This window comes from Pteropus medius, unplaced genomic scaffold (assembly GCF_902729225.1).
Source record: "Pteropus medius unplaced genomic scaffold, Ma_sr-lr_union100, whole genome shotgun sequence".
Lineage (NCBI taxonomy): Eukaryota > Metazoa > Chordata > Mammalia > Chiroptera > Pteropodidae > Pteropus > Pteropus medius.
The window spans coordinates 12,657,692-12,682,171 of NW_024351729.1; the positions used below are offsets into that span (position 1 = coordinate 12,657,692).

General features: G+C 35.5%; 1 protein-coding gene across 9 annotated transcripts in view; it reads left to right on the forward strand.

The window, feature by feature from the left end:
* PARD3B (par-3 family cell polarity regulator beta) overlaps positions 1-24,480 on the forward strand; it is a 901,201-nt gene that overhangs the window by 400,174 nt on the left and 476,547 nt on the right. For 8 of the 9 annotated variants that reach the window (XR_005649078.1, XM_039844925.1, XM_039844928.1 and 5 more), the window contains exon 4: positions 14,677-14,786. The exons of the other annotated variant lie outside the window; for it this stretch is intronic. Coding sequence is in view for 7 of the 8 variants with exons in the window: in XM_039844925.1 (XP_039700859.1) it covers positions 14,677-14,786 (110 nt within the window). In the remaining variant the exon portion in view is untranslated. The remainder of the gene's footprint in view (positions 1-14,676; positions 14,787-24,480) is intronic. 9 annotated transcript variants of the gene reach the window in all.

The window sequence follows — 24,480 nt, forward strand, 5'->3', positions numbered from 1 at the left end:
AGAGAGAGAGAGAGAGAGAGAGAGAGAGTCAAGGCCAGATCACATAGCCTTGTGGGTCTTGGTGAAGAATTTTTCTTTCTAATGGAAATGGTCAGACATGAAGATTTGAAGCAGAAAGTACTAAAATCTGATTATATCTCTTTCCACCTTGTCGATTAAAGCCAGATCTCCAGTGCTAGAGTTCTAGCCCCTCTCTCGACTACTGCCTTATGTTTTTGGCATTTGGTTTTTGAAATGTTCACACATATGTGTGCAATTGGTTCTCCTTATTTGCTGTGTCTAAAATATGGACTAGCTCGTTTTGGGTATCAGAGTCTTCCTCTACTATCCACCGTCATCCACCACCACTCACAGCCCCCTCCTCCTGCAGGAAACCTTCTGTAACTCCAGCAAATAGAGGTAAGGCCTACTCTGTGCGGTCTCTGTGCTAGGTCCCTGCCACTTCTGTTGCTTTTCCTACCTCGTCCTGTGTCTTTTTCTCTTATGGGCTTGGAGGTCTTTTAAGATAGTCCCCGTGTCTTAGTCATCTAAGTTTCTCCAAACTTCTACCTCAGTGCCTTAAAGATAGTAGGAAGTGGGTGGGTGGGTGGATGGGTGGATGAATGAATGAATGTATGTGTGAATACCCATTAAGGTGTCGAATCTCCTGTGAATCCCTCTCCAACAGTTACAATTATGGTTCTTCCTCTTGTTCCTACAGCACTTTGCAGTAACTGCTTGGATATCTTCAATGACGTTGTCCTATGTATTACTGTGTCAGTCTCTTCAGAGTTTTTTTGGGGGGGGTCAAGGACTGTGTCATATTCAAGTACATTTCCTTGTTTCCCCAGGATTTAGCACAGTTTCTAGCACTTAACAAGTTTCCAGTAAATGCCTGAGCAAAATAAATGTTAAACAGGACATATAGCTCCAAAACCAGAAGGGCTCTGGAAATAGATTATCAGACACACTCCTAAGCTAGATGTGTTTCCTGAAGAACTTCATAATCCCCCAGGGGCTTCTCAAGCCAGTCGGGGTTGCAAACCCGCTATTTAGCATCCTCTAGTAAGGCGGATTTAAAGGTTTTTCTTTTTTTTCCCCCAAACACTTTTGATCATGACTCAAAGCAAGAAAATGCATTTTACATTGCAACCCAGCACACACATATGTATATAACCATTCTATAAAACAAAGCATACCTTTATCATATATAACACAGCTTGATATTTCCTATACTATTCATGATATAACCCCCAAATTGATTTTAAGACTCATGTATGGATTGCAACCCACAAAATGAGAAAATCCTGCTTTCAAGGATCAAGAGATTCTCTTGAGGTGAACTTCAGAGAAAGCAGCACGAACTCTATCTGGCACTCAGGTACCCTCTGGCTCTTTGCTGAATATTTGCCCCAAACTAGCAGTGACCATGTGGCAAATAAATAAAATAAGCCATCATTGACATACGCTTAGGTTGCATACGGGAGGCACCTTAGTAAGTTAGAATTAAATTGTTTGAATGCTGAAAAGCTGTTGGCAGTAGGTCTCATCGTTCAGTCCACTATGTTCACATACAATATTGCAAATGTTTTAGGTAAATGTGTTGCTTCTAACATGAAACGGTGGGCCCACATAGATACAGGGAACATAACATTTCCTTTGCCAATATGTTTATATAAATATTACTGTCGTTAAACATGCTCAAATAGCAGAACTATTTCAGTCTTTTTATCTCTTTAAGACTAATTTAAATCTGAGCATTAAAAGACTGTTTGATACCATATGTTTGTTTTAGATAGGAAACAAAATTCATTCTAAACATAAGGGTTTATGAAATCTGTATTTTAAACATAAGGGCTTATGAAATTAGTATATAGGAATGGAAGCTGTGGTAGATTGTTTCATGCCCCAGATTCCTCCCATCCTCATTTGTCTGACCCATTGTAATGTGACTTTGTTGCTCCTCCCATGCAAAAGAAGAATGTATTTTCTCACTTTGGTAAAATGTGTTCTCAGATGCTTTACAAAGAATCCAACGTTTGCTGGGTAGTAAGTCTTTTTATTGTGGCATGTAAGTCTAGTCTGAAATTGCTGGGGTTTATTTTCTCTTCAAAGACCATTTAAAAGCTACTTTTGAAAATGGCCAAGGGCTATGGCCAAGGAGTATCACAAGTCTTTTGTGAAAATATTGGTTAGACTTCAAGAATACAAACAAAGACTGACACAAACTAGAAAGATACTCATCACACATCCCATGTAACTGTGTATACATGGAAGGAACAAATTAAATGATTGAGCAATGTCACTACATACCTGAGCATTCAACCTGTTTAATTCTGAGCCCCAAATACATCATTAATAGAAGCAACTCTGTATGTGGGCATGTGTGTTTTCCAATCTAGATAGAGAACATAGTATGAGATGACCTAGTCAAGCTCAGTACAAAGACAGTTGCGATAACGTCTGAACTTTCATTTATACCTTATAAGGGCAGTTCCTCCTTTTTCTATGTCAGTCTTTTTTAAAAACAGCACTGTATATTGGTTTGCTTGCCCTGAAAAGACCTGAAGATGAGATTATGGTTCTTCGTCTCAGATTAAAGGAGCCATTTGACAAGTTCAAATATTGGCTGATTTAGATACTGGCCTTTTATCAACACCTACAGTTTAATACTTTTCATAGGCGGTAGGTCTCTGTTGTTAAATTGTGTTATCAGATTCCCTCTAATCTTGCTAAATTGTTCTTTAATTTGCTATTCTGTGACTTATCAATATTGTCTGCTCATGCTATTCAGTTATAATAAATACTCACCTATTATAATGTAGCACTTATTGGTATAATGGGCTTGTGACATAAGCTAAATAAAACAGTATCACTTTCAAGTTAATAAACATCTCTTATTCTGTTATAATTCGGGTTAGTCCTAGGATCTGTGGGAAAAATAGTGATATAAACTTACTTGTTCTGTCCCATAAAGTAGTCATGGATTTTCAAGCGTTGGCTTATTTTATTTAAATTATGTGAAACCCAGGCATTCCTGTGACTCTCAAAAATCTATTTGTAGAAATTATTTTAAATTTAAACTGAACTCTGTATTCCCCATACTTAGCATGAGCAGGTCTTCTATGTCCAAATGTCTTTTCCTTTGAAAGTTAGAGCTTTAATGCTGTTAGCTAGAGCAGTTTGCCTCTTCTCTTGAAGAATCATAGAAGCACAATCTAGTTTTGTACCTGTGGCCTTTGGATTTTGATGCACATTGAATCTGCTGCCAGGGGTTACACAGAGAAGTCAATAATGAGCCATGGATCATTGCCTCACTATGCCACCAGGTGAATTAGTCTGCTGGTGTAATTTGCTCCAGCTTGTGTAATGGACCTATTTAGTAGCAAGACAGCAGCCATATGAAACACCTGGGTGGTCTTCCAGGATACTTTCAGATGGATTAGATTGCACTTATCTAACAGGAGGTCACAACGGCTTGGACAGCTGGGGCCAGTTCCACATCGTGGATAGAATATGACCCCTGCCTACCAGATGCATAAGGTAAAGAGTGCCTGTGGTCAACACTGGTGCCTGGGCTCCAGGAGTAGCTGTGGTTCAACAAATGAGGTCACAAGCCATGGTTACAAATGTTGGAAAAGTCTTTATGCATGACAGGACAGGATAGAGTATGATTTTCCTCTGGCACTTTCATTAGATGTGCTTCCTGCCAGAGAAACCCAGTTTCTGTGTTTTCTGGATTGACTCTTGTTTAGAATTTTAGCTCCCGTTAAGTGAAACTGTGCTTTCCACATAATAACCAAATGGCCTGAGAGGCATTAGGTTCCTTTGCTACTACACAGAAGACAACATTTGGGGCACACAGGCATTGGCATAAAACCATCTTTTGAGTGTTCCTAAGAGATAACAGTGGCTGCATAATGTACCACTTCTTCCAGTCCTGCCTGGTACTTTGAACAGTCCAATAAAATGTAACGATCAAAGGTTTCAAATGCAGCTGATAAATCATATAGATTTGTGCCCAAGATGCCTTAAATTGACTTGTGAGTGTTTCTCATCTATCATAAAGGACTTGGTGATTTGAATTTAGTACTTTGATGTTGTCAGTAATTGTTTGCAACTGCAGCTGAATGGCCTGAAGGAATTACTGACTATTCTCTTTCTCATCTTGCAAAGAGCTAGTGAATATTCTTTAGGAGACTGTTCTCAACTCAATAGTAGGCCAAAAATTTAGGACAAAACAAAGGTTTCATAAACCTTTGGTACAGATCAAAACCACTGCCCTAATGAACCATCCCATATGAGCTCCATGCTGAATCCAGCAATCCTCCCAAGGCCAAATTCTCTTCACTGGACATATATTAGGATTCACTTTTTGGTTTTTATAAGGAAATTACTAAAGAAACCATTGGGATATCTCCATTTATTCTTTTAGTCAACATTTTTCATATACCTTTAAGCTACAAATGTCTTTCTAAAATGTATTTTAACCAGTTCTTCAATACTTGGAAAAATACTATAGATTGTCCCTCTTGGGAAACCTCACTGCTTTTTGATTACATTATGTTAAAACTCTCTCATTTTAATACCTTTTAGTAGTGTTCTTCTAACTATTTTCCATAGTCTCTTCAATCACTTTTTCCTCTCATCACTTAGTTCATGCCTACTTGCTGGCTGAGCAAATCTTAGCAGATGGGTATGCATGGATGTCCATCTCTACCTTCTAAAACCATGTGCCCATCTTCCTACTATAAATATCTTAATCATCATTTTATACCAATTTATCAATTCATATATCTCCTGCATTTCAAAATTTTGTTTAAAAGTCAGCTCTTCCAAAGGATCTGTTCAAGTAAACTCAACTATTATCCTTCTAGTTATTCATGAGTTGCCATAAATCTTAACGAATGTAGATTAAACTCATAAATATCTAGGTTGTAAGACTGTAAACTATAGAAAACTGAAAGATCAACTGACCTGGCAGTAGATTCCTTCATAAACCACAGTAATTGACAAGATTGTAGTCAATATTTCAGAGCCTCTACTGGAATTGTGTAACACTGATGTTGATGTCAGTTTTATGCTCGTTTATCATTAAGTTGCAAGGGTGATAACATATGCTGCATTAGTGTGAATAGTGTTTGTTTTAAAATAAATGTTGATGCTGAAGAAAAAAAGTGTTAGGTGAAGGAAAACAAACCTGACAGAGCAATTTATATACGTATTGGGGGCATAGACACCTTTCAAGGAAAAAAAAAAAGTCCTTGTTTGGGACACTTCAGATTTCAAAGATTTCTGAAGTCAGAGGTTGATCTTTGTTCCTGCAGCTCTGTTTAGTTCAGTTCAGCATGCATCTGTTAAATACCCACTCTGCTGGGGATCCTAAGTGATTGACTAAGATGAGTTGCTTGCTATCGGAGAGCTTACAATGTAATGTTGCCGCACTTTACTCCCTCCCCCTCACTCTCTCTCTCATGTTCCTGTTTAAGAACTTGCTCTGTTTCTATCTTAAGTGCCCACATTTATTTGTGTACTTGTTTATTATCTGTCTTCCTCCAGCTGTTTATAAGCTGTATAAGATCAGTACCTTTGTGTGTTGTGTGCTGATGTATCCAGAAGACTGCCTGTATTTTAGGAATTTAGTAAATATTATTAAATGAGCAAATTAAAGAGATATAGGAAAAATACAGTTATACACATAAGACAAAGCAGGATGTGATATACCCTAAAAAGGTACAGAAGCAGATCCATATTTTATGGGGCTCTCAATGTATGAAATTTGGGGAGATTGCTATCTGAGAAAAGGAGCACACATTTAAATTTTAAAAAAAATCAATGCTTATTTAGAATGAGAAAAAAACGATAACAATTTATAAATTTAATAAAGCTAATATAATTATTGATTACATATTAATGTTTGGAAATAACTCTATTATACTTTTCTCTAAAATTTTTGACTGCATATTTTTTAATAATCTATCAGTTTTTATACATCGAAGATATGGATAATTTGATCTTTGCTCTAGCATGGTTAATCAAAATTTTTTTGTTTATAAATTTGAGATGTATAAAAGTGGGATTTCACATATATATGCTTGTAATCTATGAAATTACCACAGTTTTTGTCTTACTAGCATAGGAATTTTAATTCTATGCTGCATTTTTAAGTACATTTCATATAGGAGAGAGCTTCCCATTTGTGAAGGTATTAGAACTGAATTATCTGAATACTGAATTGTATACGGTTTTATACATCAAGTGAGTAAAAGAATTTTCTGTAGACTACCTTTTGGCTTTGTATATTTCAAATCATGTTTATCATCCAGTACCCACACCCTTCCAGTACCTGTTGCTGGGCGCAAAAAGAGCACATTTTATGTCACCTGGCCCTGTTCTTTTGTATTATGAAGCTAGGTGAACTAACACAGTGGGATATAGGGATCTATCTATATTCCTCACCAGAATGACTGACATTAACTATACATAGCAGTATCTGTGAACCACACAGATATAGTCCACAATTTTCAAATGAAATATATCCCCAACTCAGTTTCTCCTTAACTGGATCCCAGAAATACTCTTGGCCACTCTAGGTTTGCCCAATGGGAGGGAGACTATGATGGAGGGGACATTAGATTTGAAAGAGTTAGTATTAATCTATTACAATTAAACTATTTAACTTACATAAAGTTTATAAAATCATATAATCATGTGATCATGTTGGTCATTTTCCTCTGGGGATCTTGTAAGGGGCCTGTGCAAATGAGGAACCCTGACATTATGTTTTATTAACTCTGAAGCAAATCTATATCTGCGTGTTCCAAAGAAGTAGAGATTGTAACTTAAAGAATGGACAGGATTACAACTGTTGGCAGTATTAGAGAATAATAATTGAGAAGGTATCACTTGCATGCACACTGAGGTCAGAGTCTGCAGGGCATTTTTAGGGAAAGGCAGATGGTCTTGTTTGGTACCACACCGCAGAGTGCAGCACAAGATATAATCAAAGAGGTAGGTTGGGGGAAACCAGTGAGTTCCTTGAATACCAGAACAGGAAGTTGGGCTTTGATATGCACATCCCTGCCTTTCACCTCTACACTCAAGAGCCTTTATTTTGTTTTATTCAGTTGTCTTTGTTTGTGTTTGTTAATGTTAATTTCTTCCTGTTTCAGAGTATACGCCTTTCAAAGACCAGGACCTTTGCTTGTGCCAGAAGCCCTCTGTAGTTTGTCACAATTGTTGGGTTTTTTTTTTAATCTTTTGAATTTTACTCTAACCTAAAATGACCACTTCTGAATTTCTTCCATCAGTATTGCTAAAATACAGACAATGAGTTTTGTCCCTTTATTGTTTGTCATTGCTCTTAATGTAACACTTAGGACTTAGTGGATGTCTAAGGCATGGCATAAACTGACTTTAAATAGTGTGAGTGAATTGATATCGTGAAGTAGTTTAAACAATATGAAAAGTTCTGGATTTGTGTATATCAATTGGATAAAATGTGAGAAGTTCAGTAGAAGAAAAAGCATGTACCCTTAAGAACGTGGCAACAGTATACTTCAAGTAGAAAGCATAATCATCTTCAGAGAAAAGTACAATTCCTCATAAAACTCAGTTAAAAACCCCCTCACTTGTTTTTACAGCAGTAGCACTCCAATTTAAGCAGCTTCACAGGTACTAAAAGACATTTTATCATGTATGTGCTCATTGATGTTTATTGTATAGCTAGTGACTATTCTGTGAATTACTTGCATTTGTCCTGGAGTATTTTGAACAGGCACCGTTTTTGCAATCCAGAATGAAAGAAAAATGATACTGTTAGTCAACTTGAACTTCTTTGCTCCTTTTATGGCAATACTGGGAGTCACATTCCTAATGGAGTGATATTTAAGACCAATGTATTCGGACAGCTAAAATTCTGCTAAGATTTGACTTGGTTTCTCTCGTGTGGTTTCTTCATCATGGTGTCTGAAAGCATGTCACAGCTGCTGCATTCATCACAGGCCAGGCACCAAACCTGATCAGGCACTCCTGTAGTGAAAGTGATCTCTTCTCAGTACTTTGACAGAAATTATGCCGCTACCGATCTCATTTTTTTACGAGCCTCCAGATTTCAGTGCAGTGGAGTTTGTTAGGCATCATTTAAAATGCCCTTTCTGACATCCATAAAATTCACAGAAAAAAGAAAATCTAATTGTCTCCAAAAACAAGTGATGTACTACTTTGATCTTTTTTTTTTACTTGAAGTATTGAAAGGATTAATAGGAAGAGAATACTCTCAAATATTTAAATCACCTGTACGAGAGATCATGTACTCAGGGAGAAATGCTAGTGCACTTGACTAGTGGGTCCGGCATCTTGCTAGATATGCCCATGTGCCGAAGGGTTAATGTTTGCCTTTTAGCTACTCAGTTTCCACCCCCCTTTCCTTTTATCTCTAGCCTTCTACCCAAATCTTTCTTTTTGCTGACCTCTTTAGATGAAAAGAATTGCTACTGCATTAAAGAGATATTCCCTTTACTCCCACGCATCTACCCACATAGAGAATGCGACCCTGCAGTAGAAAAGTATCAAGTGAATAAAACTAGAAGTCAAGTCCACAAGGCTTAGGAACTTAATTTCTCTGGACTTCAATTTCCTTATTGGCTGTGTAAATCCTAGAACTAGCTCCTTGTAGATCTGGAATGGGCTGTTGGTATAGCTTATCCAACACAGCTTACTTAGCTGATGAGGAGAAGTCAGACTCAGAGCAGCTTCCTGGAGATCGCACGCTGCCAGAGCTACCTGTAGAAGACAGACTTCCTGACCCTGAATCTTTTTGCACCATATCTCTGGAAGACATATCTTTTAATGTCATATTCATTCTGTTAATTTAAATTCATTCAACAAGTATTGAAATACAAGAGAGTGAAAGGCATTTTTCTGGGTGGTGACTAGTTACAGAGTCTATTAAGGAAAAGTACTATATGAAACCAAGATGCAGCTTATGCATACTTATGTATACTATTAATATTATTAATATTATTAATATACTATAATTATTGATTATTTGGCAAATATACATCTTTTCCTATTCACCTTTTTTACATTCATAAAATTTTTAGCCATTTGCAATTTATTTTCATCATCAAAGTTAAATATTTACAAATTTAAGTATATTTTAATAGCATTTTTTCCATGTTCATGTTTATCTTATTATCCTAAGCAGCAGTATAAGTAGCATTGGAAAGAGAGTGTGTTTTCTTTCTTCAAACTAAGCGTTTTGGTGATTCAATAATTCAGTAGTACAGAAGTAATCCCTTAGAGCAAAGAAAAAATGAAACTCTAAAAAGACCAGGTTTTACCCTTCTTTGTATATAAACAATTTATCATGTTAACTTCAGTTCCTTTCTTCGTCCTCCCACCCCTTTTGTTTTTAGGCTCACTTCTGGGCTTCGTTAAATACTTGTCATCCTAGATACCCCTTTTTTCCCCTGAAGAGTCTATGAGAATATAGAATCCTGGTTTTCCCTTTTATTTTGTATGTGATGCTTTTGATAGACCTGTACTAATTCTTCCTCTTTTTTTTTCTTTTGCTTACCTTATGTTTGTCTCTACTCATTCTGGAAGCCAGTATGATTTCCAGTGTGAATTTCATACTCATCTTTATCATTGCCCAGTTGAAAATCTAGTGTCTGATTTCTTACATGTATTAAGGCGTCTCAGATTAAAAGCAAATAGTTCTAACCTTCAGTGGGCTAAAGCCAAGATTCATATTTTTATCTTTCTGAAACAAATCAGTGCAGTTGCTAAAACTTTTCTATTGCTCACTTTTCCACAAGTAAGAAATATAGAATAGTTTTAGTTTTTTTGTGTTATGCTCCTTCTCATTTGCTTTGTATGTGTAGTTATTGCTAAATTCTCCCATGTCCCCCTCTAACTGGTTTTTGCATTTCTGCCTCTGACTGCTGGCCCCTATTCATTTCCTTCCCATTGCTTTTCCAGCCTCTCTGTGCTGGAGGCCTCCTACTTCTTACAGAATGCCTCGTCAGAATGCCTTGTTAAATGGGACCCCCTAGAGCTATCCAGGTAGCAGTCGCCCTAGAGTGAAATACCACTAATATTGATGAAAGGCTGACCTTCCAGTTTTGCTCAGATTAATCATTAACTATCTTTAAATAGTTACCATACAACTTAGAACATGTGTCTTTGTGATGTTTGACATAGGGCTCATGTTTAAAGCCATTGTTTGCCCACTGCAGCATCATATAGATGATTCTTCTGGACCTTTCAGTCTCCATAACTGCCTATCTTTCTGAGACATCTTTCAAAAACCCCAAAACAGAAATTTATGTATAACACATATCTGCAATTTAAGCCAACTCCATCCCAAGCACATCCTCTAAATGTGGAAATAATCTATTCAGGGGTGTGTGTGTGTGTGTGTGAGAGAGAGAGAGAGAGAGAGAGAGGCAGACAGACAGAGCAAAGAGACAAAAACATATCTATATAAATAACTATAAAAATATAATATAGATATTACATATATAAAACATATCTATATAAATCTGTGTTGGCCTTTATATCTTACATGATTCATTGATGTACCATTTTAAGCCTTTTAACTAGTTGCTGCCTCTTTCAAAATTATTTTCCCCAAAATGGATTAGGTGACCTTCCTCTGGGTTCCCTTAGTTACACTACAGGGGACATTGGAAAGGTAACTGTACCCCTGTTAATTCTAGTTTTACAATCATTAAAATGGTGATTGCTTGAGAATTGAAAGATTTGCCTGCCGTCATTCATAGACACCTGGGAACTGAGCCCAGTGCTAGCTGGCTCAAGGCCTGGGAGAACCTGATAAGTCTAGCCACCTCTTTAAAGGGGAGAGTAGTGAGAGTGTAAGTACATTTTTCCTGAGTGTAACATAAGCCCTGACTATTCACGGGCAATGCTCTATAGAGAATCCAGCTTTCCTTATGTGGCAGGACCCTATCTTGCAAGGTCAGAATCACCAGCAGCTATACAACTGATCAGGAACTCATCTGCTTGGAAGGACACTGCTTCTCTGTGGCTAACTTTTTGGCTTCCTTTAATTTTCTGTGCATCTGGATAAACAAAATGGGACTTGATCCAGTCTGCAGTGTGCATGTTCATTGGTATGGATTCAATAATTCATGCATAACCCTTGGGAACACACTGCACAGGTATTTACCTTTCTGTGTACTAAAATATTCTTTGTCCCCACATCTTCTTTGAAAGATAACCTAGAGTAAGCACCATGACTACTTATCTTAATATCATCCACCCCTTATATAGTTCCTGATACAGCATGAGGCCTCAAATATTTAACTGTGTGGAACACTATAATGCAATTGTTTGTATAAGACTTTATGTTTTAAAATGTATAATTTTTAAAAATTTTTATTTGGGCTTTGCAGCCATTGGCTTTTAAACTGTGGTTCTAAGGAATACTGTCATTCTCTTGAGCTGAACCAAGGGCTTTTGCATCTAAAATCTTAGTCTTTTCTCAATTAGCTGAAAAAATGCCAACGAGTAGCCTGATTTTTCCCATATTTGACTCCCTTCCCACACCATCATTTCCTTTTTCTTAAAAGTTTTGATTTCTATAGTAAGGCTACACCTGGCTAAGCACAGAATTATGTTTTACCATTTTAATTTACATATTATTCCATAAAAATTAACTTGACTTTCAAGAGTTCAGCTTTTTGAGCAGATGAGATAACACTGTTCACAACAATGGCAAATACAGTCACCTCCTTTTTATTGGGGAGAAGACTTCCTGTGTGAAAATTGCATACCAGATAGTACCATGTCTCATGTATGCCTTATTTCATTTAAGCCTCACATCATATCTGTGATGTGTTGTTATCCCCAGGTTTTAAATGATAAGACAGTGTCATAGAGCAAGGAAAGGTAAAGCTCTATTTGACTCCAAATCCGTGGTTCTCTCCACTGTACTGACACATGATAGTTCTTAGTGTTAGTCATCTAATCTTACTGTTAGATTTTAAGTTCCTTTGGTGCAAAGGTTATGTTTTATTTACTTCCCCTACACCCCGAGAGGTTCTATAAAACCAGATTAGTCATCCTCTCTTTTAATTAGACTTGCTTGTGAGGTGTGCCTTTTACTTTATTATGTATATCCAAGGATTTGTCCAAATCATCTTCAGTCCTTGTAATTACTTGCCTTCTGTTATATACTAGGACATCTTTCTTTGTCTCTAAGTCAGGAGCTCAGTTTGTTTCTGACAGTTACCTTCAAATGGAGCTTCGACAATTTGAAAAATTATTTTTAAATCAATTTTAAACTGCCAAAGGAAGGGTTGTTTAAAACTCTATGAGATAGCAGTTCAGATTTAAAGATGCTCATTATTCCAATATGAAGTGATTTGTACTTGTTATTAACACATTAAGGCAGCCAAAGAAAAATTAGAAGGTGACTCAACAGGATATATTAAAGTGCGGAATAAAGAAAAAGTAGAAAAGAAGAAAAGAACAAAATTTATTCCTTATCAGTTGAGAGTATGTTTAAGAAGAACTCGTCATCTTTCAGTCTGTTTTTTGTTAATGTTCTAAATAGTTGGTACACTAGTACAAAGCTGAACTGCCTTCTTCTGGGAGACACACTATAATACTATGGTATACTGATTGAATACAGAGACCCAAATATATGTTGTTATAAAATAATGTCTTAAATAATTTAACATGTTATTAAAAACAGCAGATGTTTACAGTAAGTGAGGATTAATCATCATGTTCTTAAAGTTGAAGGAAAACTAACCAGCATGGCTTTTTTAAGAAAAATATATTTATTACCCAAGCAAAATAACAGATCCTTCTCTCTCTCTCTCTCTCTCTCTCTCTCTCTCTCTCTCTCTCTCTCATATTGTGTGTGTGTGTGTGTGTGTGTATAATATATGTGTGTGTGTGTGTGTGTACACACACACACACACACATATATATATATATATATAACTCATCTGACAAAACAATGTAACTAAAATTGTCAGTCACTCAAATTTTTGTTTCTGTGCTTCTAAATGAATTTATTTTTGACCTTGGTGTACCATGCTGGTTTTACTTGCTTTTCATTCATTCATTTTGTTGTGTTTATTTGTTTTTCTCCAATTTGAGATTACTGACATGCAGTGCACTGGTCCATGTTAAATGTTTAGAAACAAACCAGAGTTTCATGGAGTCTGCCCATTCTCTTCTTCATTTTAAAGATAATGGGTTGCCTCTGAGGATGCTATGTTTAGATTGACTTGTTCACTTCATGTTCATGGTAATTCAGGGGCTTCACATGAGAAGAAGTTAGTCTTCAGATCACCTGAAGGAGGGGAAAAAATAGTTGTACAAGACTCCGACTCTGTTGTCTTAAGATTTTATGGTACCTTGTATTATTTCTGTTCTTCTCATTCGAGAAGAGTGGCCTACCATACAACTATTGCTATGTCACTTGCATGAGAAATTTTTTAGGTGACGATGAAGGAGATGGGGAATAATGTAGTGAAGTGTCTATTAATAAAAATAAATAATCAAATATGAACTTGGAATTTATAATATCTTTTGGCGTAGTGTTTCATCCTAAGTAGCATGCTAAATTCTTATTATAAAATGTTAGTTTTTTAAACACAGAATAAAAATATTGCAACACACAGAAAAATCAGATTTGTAAATAACTTCAAATAGATTTACTTTTTATAACTACCATATAAAATGAAATATAAAAGTGTTCTTTTGAACTGCAATAGCTTGAGAGAGTTGGGGAATTAGATTCAGAATATTGATTAATGGGGAATTGCATTTCTACTGTTTTCTACTTTTTTCCCAAAAGCATGCAAATAAAAAGTTAATTTTTATATGAGAGCAGTTTTTAAGCCACAAACGGATTTTTTGAGATTTTCCTCTATAGTGGCCAATTTTCTATGAAACAAATTATTTTAGGTCTAATTGCAAGCAGAGTAGTTAGGCCTCTAGCTCTGCTAAGGTTGAATTTCATTTGAACTTTCTAATAGTACGGTCTTTTTTTTTTTTTCAGAATTTAATAACTGACTCAAATATTTAATAGTGGAAGCTTTCATTAAATTAAATAGAAATCAGGATATATTTTTAGAAGAACTAACTTATTTTCTTTATCAGTTTTATCTACTTTAGGAGAAAAGGAAGAGAATGGAGCCAATCTCTTTGTGTACTTAAAAAGACATTAATGCTAGAACCCTAGCACATAAATTATTTCAGTATATGTCATCATTCAAAGATTTGAGAAGCGCCAAATGGCTGCAATAACTATACTTCCAGTTCTACTGAATTGCAAATTGTACTGACTGTGTGAACCTCTTCACTTGTTTGCTGGATAATCATTCTTTTTAATACTCAAATATGTTTTCTAGATCAGTTTTAGATTCCATACTGTCAATGTTGGCATTGCCTAATAGTTTCTGGTTAAGTACAATGATTCGTTTTGAAATGCAAGTGGGAAAAGATGAGAGTTAAAAATTTTGTTTCCATGTGTCATTCTATAAACAGATGACAAAAGATCATTAAATGGATTAATTTACAAGCATCCTTGAGAAATAGAATTTTTTTTACATAAAAGCACATTGTAAACCTTTTTAATTAAATTGCATTGTACCATGCACTCTCTTCCCCTAGGGGTTCTCTTGACCTCTCACCTCTTATTTTGTCCAACAGGCACGCCACTGCTGGTGAGGAGAAGCAGTGACCCAGTGCCAGGCCCACCTGCTGACACTCAGCCGAGCGCTTCACACCCCAGTGGCCAGAGTCTAAAACCTGTTATTCTAGTAGGTATCCTGCCGTTCGCATTTCTAATGAAAGATCAAAGTGCCATACCCATATCCTAACTAGGACTTTGCAGACTTAAGTCGATAGAGATCTTTTGATAGGATATGTAGTATAGTTATAATAATAGCTAATATGAGCTATTTATTACAAGTATATGGTTATAATGACAGCTGTTATTTATATAGCACTGATTATGTGCAGAGCACTGTTTTAATGCTTTACATTGTCGCCTAAACTCCCACATCAAAGGAAGAACATGTTTTTGTCTCCATTTACTGATAATGAAATTGAGGCAGAGGAAGTTTTAGTAATTTGTCTAAGGTCACAACTAGCAAGTGACAGAGCTGACAATTTAACCCAGGTGGTTTGGCTCCAAAGTCCATGCTCTTAACCAGTGTACTACACTGCTGAATTTCTTTGTCCTCCTGCTTCATCATACCCAAGGATATAATTTATAATTTTTGTGATTCAATGAGATGCTTCGTGAATCATGACATATTGAATAGTGATTTAGTTTTAAGATACCAATATTGTGAATATGTGATGCCAGTATTGGGTTTCGAAAATTCAACATTGAGATTAAAAAATAATAATAAAATTACATACTAAAATTGCTTATAACTAGATATACTTACATCAGCTATATTTATAACTGATAGGTTAAAGGGAAATTAGTTTCCTAAGGAGACAATGTCCTTTTCTATGGAACTGTGGGATCTTTTTGCTCAATGCTGAGTTTGCTTTGCAAAGTTGTAATTGTGGTTTGATCCTTTGAAATGGCCTGAGAGTTAGATTTTGGTTAATGACTATATGTCATTGCAATAGGTGATTTTCAATAATATAACCATATCAAAAAGTCTCCTTAAAGCAGGGTTCTTCCTCATTATAAGTCTGTCTATATATAGTGCCTTAAGAAAAGGCAATGTTTTATAGGCATATAAAGTTGTTGAATTAGCTAAACAGATTTTCCCAGTCTGGTACAAAATATAGCAAGAACCCCAGTGCCAGTTCATATGAGCTAGGAGTCACTATATCAAATCATTGAGTATTTACTAATCAGTTTGTGGCAATATTTTGGCTTTTCTTTCTGTAAACAAGGAAGCAGGTATCCTGAAAATATTTTAGATGTAGTATTTCTCACTCTATATCATTTTAAGAAAACATATTTAATGGAAAATTACTTTAATAAAAATCAGGTGTATGCATTCTACTGTAATGATTAGTATAAACAGAACCAGTATGTGGTATGATGTATGTGTGTGTGTGTTTAACGCACACTGATTGAGACCTAAATATATTGGATTGGAGGGAGAAAAGAACTGTATAAATGAGAGAAGAATTATATAAAAGAGAAAATATACAGTTTACTGCTTATTTTAGTGTGCCCTAAAATGAGAGTATATCCGTTCATGTTACCATGATTTACATGCAGAAAACCTACCAATTTCTACCATATTTCCATCATTTAGGCACCATGCTTAGACCCCTTGAAAATACATCAGTATTGCTTTCCCTGGAAGAAATGAGAGCTATTACCTTTCTGATAGATTTTATATTCTTACCAAAATATGATATCAGTGAGTTCTAAGTTAGGATATTTGGGGAAGAAGATATATGATTACTAGCAAAGGTGTATATCCTAATTCAAGGAGAAATGCTAGCACCCCAAATCCTTTTGCCTAACGATCTGTGAGTTATCAAACACCGGCCCAGTCCACTTGTATCAACAGAAAAAAGGAAGCACGTATTTCCTCCTTTCATCTCAGTGCTCTCTGTGCATGATGAAGTGCAGACCTGAGACCAGAAGAACAGAGTCTGGCCTTTTCCTTGCCCTAGAATAGTATCACATTCTAGGCTTCTCTTACTATAAAATAATCTCCATGCAAACTTTAAGCCTTAGCGGTTCCGAGTACAGGCATCGTGCCTTATTTATCTTTCTATCTCCAGTCGCAAGTACATAGAGGGTGTTCAGTGTACATGTGTTGGACTTAAGAATGCAAGATGCATGTTAGTCTGGAAAAAATTCTGGAAATTCTCAGCAATTACCCAGCTTTTCTAATTTCAGCTATTCTCGTGCTCCCCAAAAGAATCTACCTGGTAAAAGTTTATCTGTTCCAAGATCTGGTTCACCCAGACAAGAGACAGACAGCTTAACTGCCCCATTGTGCAGGGTAGGCAACGTTTGTAAGTAAAGACATCTAGGTGTATTTATTTTAACCTAGAAGAAAAATGTGTGTGTGTGTATTATAATTCCATTTATCCCTGCATATCCAAACTAATGGACTATTTAGAACTCTATTGTCCAGTATCATAGCCATGGGCTACATGTGGCTATTGAGCACTAACAATGTATTCTAAGTGTAATATGCACATCGGAATTCAAAAATTGAAATATGAAAAAAAGTAAGGTGAAATATTAATAACTTTCATATTGACTATATGTTGAAATGATACTTTGTTTGGTATATTGGGTTGAATAAAATATGTGATTAAAATTATTTTTACCTGTTTCTTTTTACTTTTTTAAGGATATTTCTATGAGAAAATTTAAAATTACATCTGTGGATCACATTCTATTTCTATTGGACAGAGCAGCTCTAGAGAGAACTAAAATTGGATATAGCATTAATGAAATGGTTTGTGACCCTTGGGAGAAGTTCTATGAGTCGCACATCATCTCTGGGGTAACAGTATGATTAGGTTTGCCTGGGGCAGTCCTAGTCCATGCCTGTTATTCTGGCATAATTATTAATACTGTCCCCACTGACTCTCAAAGGTGTCCATGTGTGGATGATAAATTATGTGGCACCTTACATATAGCCCTATAGTTGCTTTTACTATTTGCTCAGTGATGAGGAGCAGTCTTTCAAGGAAGCCATAGGAACATAACCACGACTTTAACGTCGGAGCACACTATGAAGAGAGCTCTTTGTGGTGAGGGCCTGAGCCCAGGGAGCACAGAATTGGAAACTGCAGATTCTTTTCCATCTCTCAGATTCCATCATTCTACTTGTGCTTCTTCCATAACTTCAGCTGCATCATACTTAATTCCTATGATTTGATGAGTGATGATGAATATGGGGAGTGTGTGATAATATAGCTATGCAGCAACTAATATGAAAAATAATCACTTAAAAAGCTCTCTTCAATTGCATTTCATTTCAATATTCAAGGGGAAAAAAAAAACAATCAAAATTTCCATCTCTTAAACAGAGTGTTCACATGTAAGTAATTCACAGATGGCAGAGCCCCAAGTGGGTTATGTTCAATCATTCCCAAGAAATGAAACTTACTTATAACTCACAGCATACGAAGCTGTAAGGATGAATATTTGACACATTTGATTATGTTGAAATATTGCCTTTAAAACCACAGTTGATGACTGTTATTTTTAGTTGCACTTCATTAGACTTACTACAGAGGGAAGAGTTTTCTTTGATTTCCAGAGATACGTGTTTTTGAAAAGTTGGAAAAGTTGCACTTGTTTTCTGGCTGTTTAAGTTGTTACAAATTAGTTATTTAAGATGTACACCTTGAGACAATTTGGAGTTTTAAAAAAGGATTTAAATTTAAAAAATTAGATTCTCTGCAAGTCTCAAATTCTGTTTATAATGAAAAGCCACCAGATCTTATTCTTATTTCAAGTATCACCAGATAAACAGCTTGAAAAGTTGTTTCCTTTCTTCCTCTATTCATAAACCTATCCAGTTAATCAGAATAGCATAATTATTAATGTGCAAATAGTAATGACTGTTTTTCTTTCAAGGCAGTAGAAAAATCTAATTCTACTGACTGCTTTTGGATTAAAGAAAGAGAATCCTAGGGGCAAGCTGTTGTAGTGAGAGTCAGCTTATTGGATGTCTACCTTCCTTGCCATGATTGTAACCCTGCGTTCTTGGCTTAAGGGCATGCCATAAAACCAGGTTCTTGAAATTGATGTTCCTGAATTTGCGGATGGAAGAGAACTCTAAAACAGATGTGACTTTTTCTTAATATCCGGTTAACTACTATGGTTGTTTTGTGTTTTAATGACTGTTTATAGTTTCGCATTTAACCCCTAAAGCAAAAAAAATCCTGCAGGGTGAGTAAATTAAAAAGTGGATTCCTGAAATTTATAATGCTGTGGTTGTTCTCTGATAGTAAATGACTTTGTTCTAAAACTGTTACTGGTTTTTCATCACCAAAATAAATTAAGAAAATACTGGTTTGTCTTTTAAAAGTCCATGTCTATAATATATACATTTCATTTCAAAAAAATAACATGGCAGCCTTTGAGGTTGCTAAATTGAAAGTCCATGGATGAACTTGACCATGGATGAACTTGACTCTAAAGTTTTATGCCACAGCATGGAGAAAGAGAGAGAGAGGAGAGAGGAAGAAGAAAGTGTGTGTTTCATGAAGGAAACTCTATTACTGTTACCAAATTTTAAAAGGAAAACAAAAGATCAAGAACTATTTGTTTTGGGGTTTCGGATGAAATAATTTGGAGAAACCACCAATTCTCAGAATATGATGAATGATAGAGATTAAAAAGTAAAGTGAAAATTGCCACCAACTTTCAAATATGTTTTAAATAATAAAGATGATGTGGGTGGTACATATGTATAAAATGGAATATTACTTGGCCATAAAAAAATGAAATCTTACCATTTGCGACAACATGGATGGACCTAGGAGGTATTATGCTAAGTGAAATAAGTCAGACAGAGAAAGATAACTATCACATGATCTCACTTATATAGGGTATCTAAAGATCAAAATAAATGAACAAGCAAAACAGAAACCGATTCATAGATATAGAGAACAAACTGATGAATACCAGATGGGAGAGGAGTTGAGGGATAGGATAAAAACATGAAGAGATTAAGAAGTACAAATTGGTAGTTACAAAATAGTCACGAGACTGCGAAGTACAGCGTAGGGAATATAGTCAGTATTGCAAAAACTGTGTATAGTGCCAGGTGGGTACTAGACTAATCAGGGGGATCACTTTGTAAAGTAAATAAATGCCTAACCACTATGCTGTACACCTGAAATTAATGTAATATGAAATGCCAACTGTAATTGAAAAATAAAGTTCAAAATATAAATGAAACCCCTCTAAAACAAAATACAACAAAAGCAAAAGATAATTAAGATTATTTTATCATATTATCACCTTTCCTATCCTGTACATAGTATGAAAATTAAAGCTGTAAAGATGAATAGACGTTTTTGAATTGCTGCATTGAGAGGCCAAAAATAACTCTTTAGTCAGTATCAACATAATTTTTAGCAACAGTAAGATTGGGGGTAAAGGGCACAGACTTATTTTGGGAAGACCCCATTGGGAGGCATACATGTTTTCAGTAGTCCTGTGTGTACGGTGAGTATGAGAAGTGAGAATACAATGTTGGTTCTTTGGGGTTTTTGATATTTTACCAGCAAAGAGAGTGGCAGGTATCTTCTAGAAGAGAAAATGTTTCCAGTAAATAGCAGTATTCTCTTTGTCTTGTGTATAATCAATTTGCGTATAATCCCTTGTATATCGCATATATTGAAGTTATGGTCGATGTTGCTCATGGCTTAAGCCCTTTCAAACCTATGAAAGAAATCATCGAGCTATTACAGGGAAATTTAAATAGGTTGGCTTTTACGATTAAAATCATCAAATTGCCACTGAGATGTCAGAGGGCTTTTGGTTGTGGGTTGCTGACTGTTAAATCCAACATAGAAACTTAATGAAAATTCTGAATAACCAAATCATATATTTCTGTCCATTAGATATACAATTAAGTAGCTGTAGAAACAGTGGAACAAAATAATTATTGTAGACACTGATGTAAATTGGAGGGGAGGCTCTATCCATTGTCTTCAAATAAGGAGAGATGGATACTAAAGAGAAAAAGGGAGGGAGAAGTAGCATGTAATATATAACTGCATTATTTAGAGATACTGAAGTCTACAAAAGGTTTTTCTCCCCCCGCCCCGACATAGTGATTTAATAACAGTCCTGATGTTTGTGACTCCAGCTGTTCACGCTGTGTGCTGATAAGACCAGAGCTTGGAGACATGTTGCAACAATGGTTTTCAAATGGCTTTGTTTTTAAGAGATAAAGCTGCCATCCAGTATTTCATAGGTCCAAATGTTTACTTAATTTGTCAAGTTTAGGTGGCTTAATTTATGAAGCATATATTTGGGAGATTCGAGTTTAGTTAGTCCAGGAGCCCAGTTATTTTTGTAACAGAGATTTTCACCAAATCTTGTAGTCGGTGAATCAGATTCAGATTGCCTGGTTATCTGTACCATGACTGATCAAGGAACCTGGGAAATGTGACCCCTGTTTAGATGTGTGCCTCCTCCCATTATTCTTCTTGAGTCTAGTCCAGAACTGAAAGTCTAAAAGAAGGTTCACTATGCAAAGGTCAGTTTCAGAAATTTAAAAAGTAACTGTGACATGTCACCTATTGCTGTTTAGATTGATCTGCACATAATGAAAATTGAATGGGTTTTTCTTTCATGTCAGCATAAATTGATTAATCTCTTAGATGTTCAAGACTTCTAGCTATGTGCCATCTGGAAAGCATAAGACATGGTCCCTGTCCTCAAGAAACTTACAACCTAATTATAAAGACCAGATCTAAAGCAGTTAAACAACCCTAGCAATCTGCAAGCCACTATTGAATGATCAAATAATATACTTGTTAACAATCAAAATTAGTGTTCTTTTACCTTTGGTCTGTACTCTGCCCAGCCTCCCAAGCCCCTCAAGGGAATTGCCATGTGCAGTATCTCTATTCTTGTCTCACTCAAATATAACTGCCTGCTTACATGTCTGTTACAAGACTGAGCTCCTCAGAAGTATGAGCCAGTGTATTCATGTTTGTATTTAAGCCCTCAAGCACAGTGCCTGACACATAAATGTATGTGACTAGATGATTAAAATTTTTACTTCTGAGATGAGCAAAATGAATTCAGTTCAACCTTTAACTCAATTGATTAAGGTATGTATATTATCTGTGTGTGTGAGAATTAGAATGTAAAAAGTTGTTAAATAACCTGTTTAACATATTGTTTGCTCCCTAAGTAGCTTTAGTTAGAATTTTCTGCTTTAGGACAATGTTACTTATGTTGTCAAGGGGAAAGGAATGTTTAAACACGAATTCTCCTCTTGGAATTAAAATGCTGGTCGTTTCAATTGTGAGAGTCATTTGATCTTCTTACAGTTCGATCAATGACCATCATAGAAACTGGTTCTCAGAAAGAATAGAAATTAAAGGAAGAGAACAAACCTTGATAATTCTAGAGATGAACCATTGTAAAGCTGATTTTGTTAGCGTGCCTGATGTATGAACAGAATAGAAATTAATATGCATAAGTAGAGTCAGTTATCTGAGTTCTACTTCTTTGTCAGCAAAACTATGAGTTCTGGTTTCAAAAAGGTAGTAATCTTGGTAGTTACAGCTTTGTAATTTTCGAATAACTGTGTTCAAAGAGTTTTAAAAATCTTTGAGTAGACTAGAAATTGCCGGACAAGATACCTCTTTTATACCTATCACATCTAAAGATTTCTCCTAAATTTTCCTCATATTCCATTTTCTTTAAAAAATTGTTCTGGTTTCAAGTGATATGGAAGGAAATAAAAATAAAAAGCCTGGTATGTGAATTAATTTGAGAATATGGAAACATTTACAAGGTGTTTTTTAGCAAAACACTAATAAACATATCACATTAGCAGTATGGGCAGATGTAATTTGACAGTGTTGTTTGAAATTTGGTAAAGCTAATGTTTAAAGTAGCTTTATTCTACAGGTCAAAAATCCTGTATCCTAATTGCATTAAAATCCCTGTGACCCTAAGAAAATTATTTAAATTATGGATGATTTCCTTAGAAATTTCGTGTAACTAAAAAGAAACAATAAATAGAAATTCTGTATGAACTCCTGTTGTTCTTAGGGACCCAGACATCCAAACTAGCAACTCAGGGTTCCAGATGTGAATTATTAACTTGGTTGGTATGAATTCAACTTTCTTTTTTTATATTGGAACTGAATTTTTTTTAAAAATTATTTTTTCACTGAAAATATTATATTAGTTTCAGGTGTACACCATAGTGATCAGACATTCATATAACTTATGAAGTGATCACCCCCAATAAGTCTAGTACCCATCTGACACCATACATAGTTATTACAATACTATTGACTATATTCCTTATGCTATACTTTACACTCCCATCCTATTTTATAACTGCCAATTTGTACTTCTTATTCCCTTCCCCTTTTTCACCTATCTTCCCAATCTCCCTCCCATCTGGTAACAGTCAAAATATTCTCTGTATCTATGAGTTTCCATTTTTTTCCTTCATTTATTTTGTTTTTTAGATTCCACATATAAGTGAAATCATATGGTATTTGTCTTTCTCCGTCTGACTTATTTCACTTAGCATAATACCCCCTGGTACATCCATGTTGATGTAGATGGCAAGATTTCATTCTTTTTTATGGCTGTAACATTGGAATAATATTCCATTGTATATATGTACCACTTCTTCTTTATCCATTCATCTGTTGATGGACACTTAGGTTGCTTCCATATCTTGACTATTGTAAATAATGCTGCAATGAACATATAGATGCACATGTCCCTTCAAAATAGTGTTCTGGGTTTGTTCGGATAAATGCCCAAAAGTGGGATTACTGGGTTCTTCTTTGTCTCTTGTCATAGCTTTTGTTTTTAAGTCTATTTTGTCTGGTATAAGTATCATTACCCCACCTTTTGTTTTTTTCCATTTTTATGAAACATTTTTTCCCATCCCTTCATTTTTAGTCTGTGTGTGTCTTTCAATCTGAAGTGAGTCTCTTATAAGCGACATATGTAAGGGTCTTGTTTTCTTATCTATTCAGCAACCCTACGTCTTTAGATTGGAACATTAAATCCATTTACATTTAAAGTAATTGTTGATAAATATGTAGTTATCGTGATTTTATTATTAATATTTTTTTCCTCCTCCTCTTCCTCCTCTGATCATTATCGGTCCTTTGATTCTAAATAATAGTTTTGCTGGGTAGAGTAATCTTGGTTGTAGGTCCTTGCTTTTCATCACTTTGAATATTTTAGACCAGTCCCTTCTGGCCTACAAAGTTTCTGTTGAGAAGTCAGCTGACAGACTTATGGAAGCTCCCTCGTACGTAATGAATTGCTTTTCTCTTGCTGCTTTTAAGGTTCTCTCCTTGTCTTTAACCTTTGACATTTTAATTATGATTGTCTCGGTGTGGGCCTCTCTGGGTTGATCTTGTTTGGGACTCTCTCTCCTTCCTGAGCTTGCTTGTATGTCTATTTCCTTCACCGGGTTAGGGAAGTTTTCTGTCATTATTTCTTGAAATGGGTTTTCAATTCCTTGCTCTATCTCTTCTCCTCCTGACACTCCTATGATGCTGATGTTGCTATGTTTGATGTTGTCCAAAGACCCCTTGAACTATTTTCATTTTTTGGACTTTTTTTTTTTTTTTTGCTTGTTCTGATTGGGTGTTTTTTGCTACCTTATATTCTAAATTGCTGATTTGATCCTCTATTTTGTTTAATATACTACTGATTACCTCTAATATATTCTTCATTTCAGTTATTATGTTCTTTATTTCTCACTGGTTCTTTTTTATTTTTCTTATCTCTTTGTTGAAGTTCTCACTGAAATCATTGAGCAGCCTTATAAC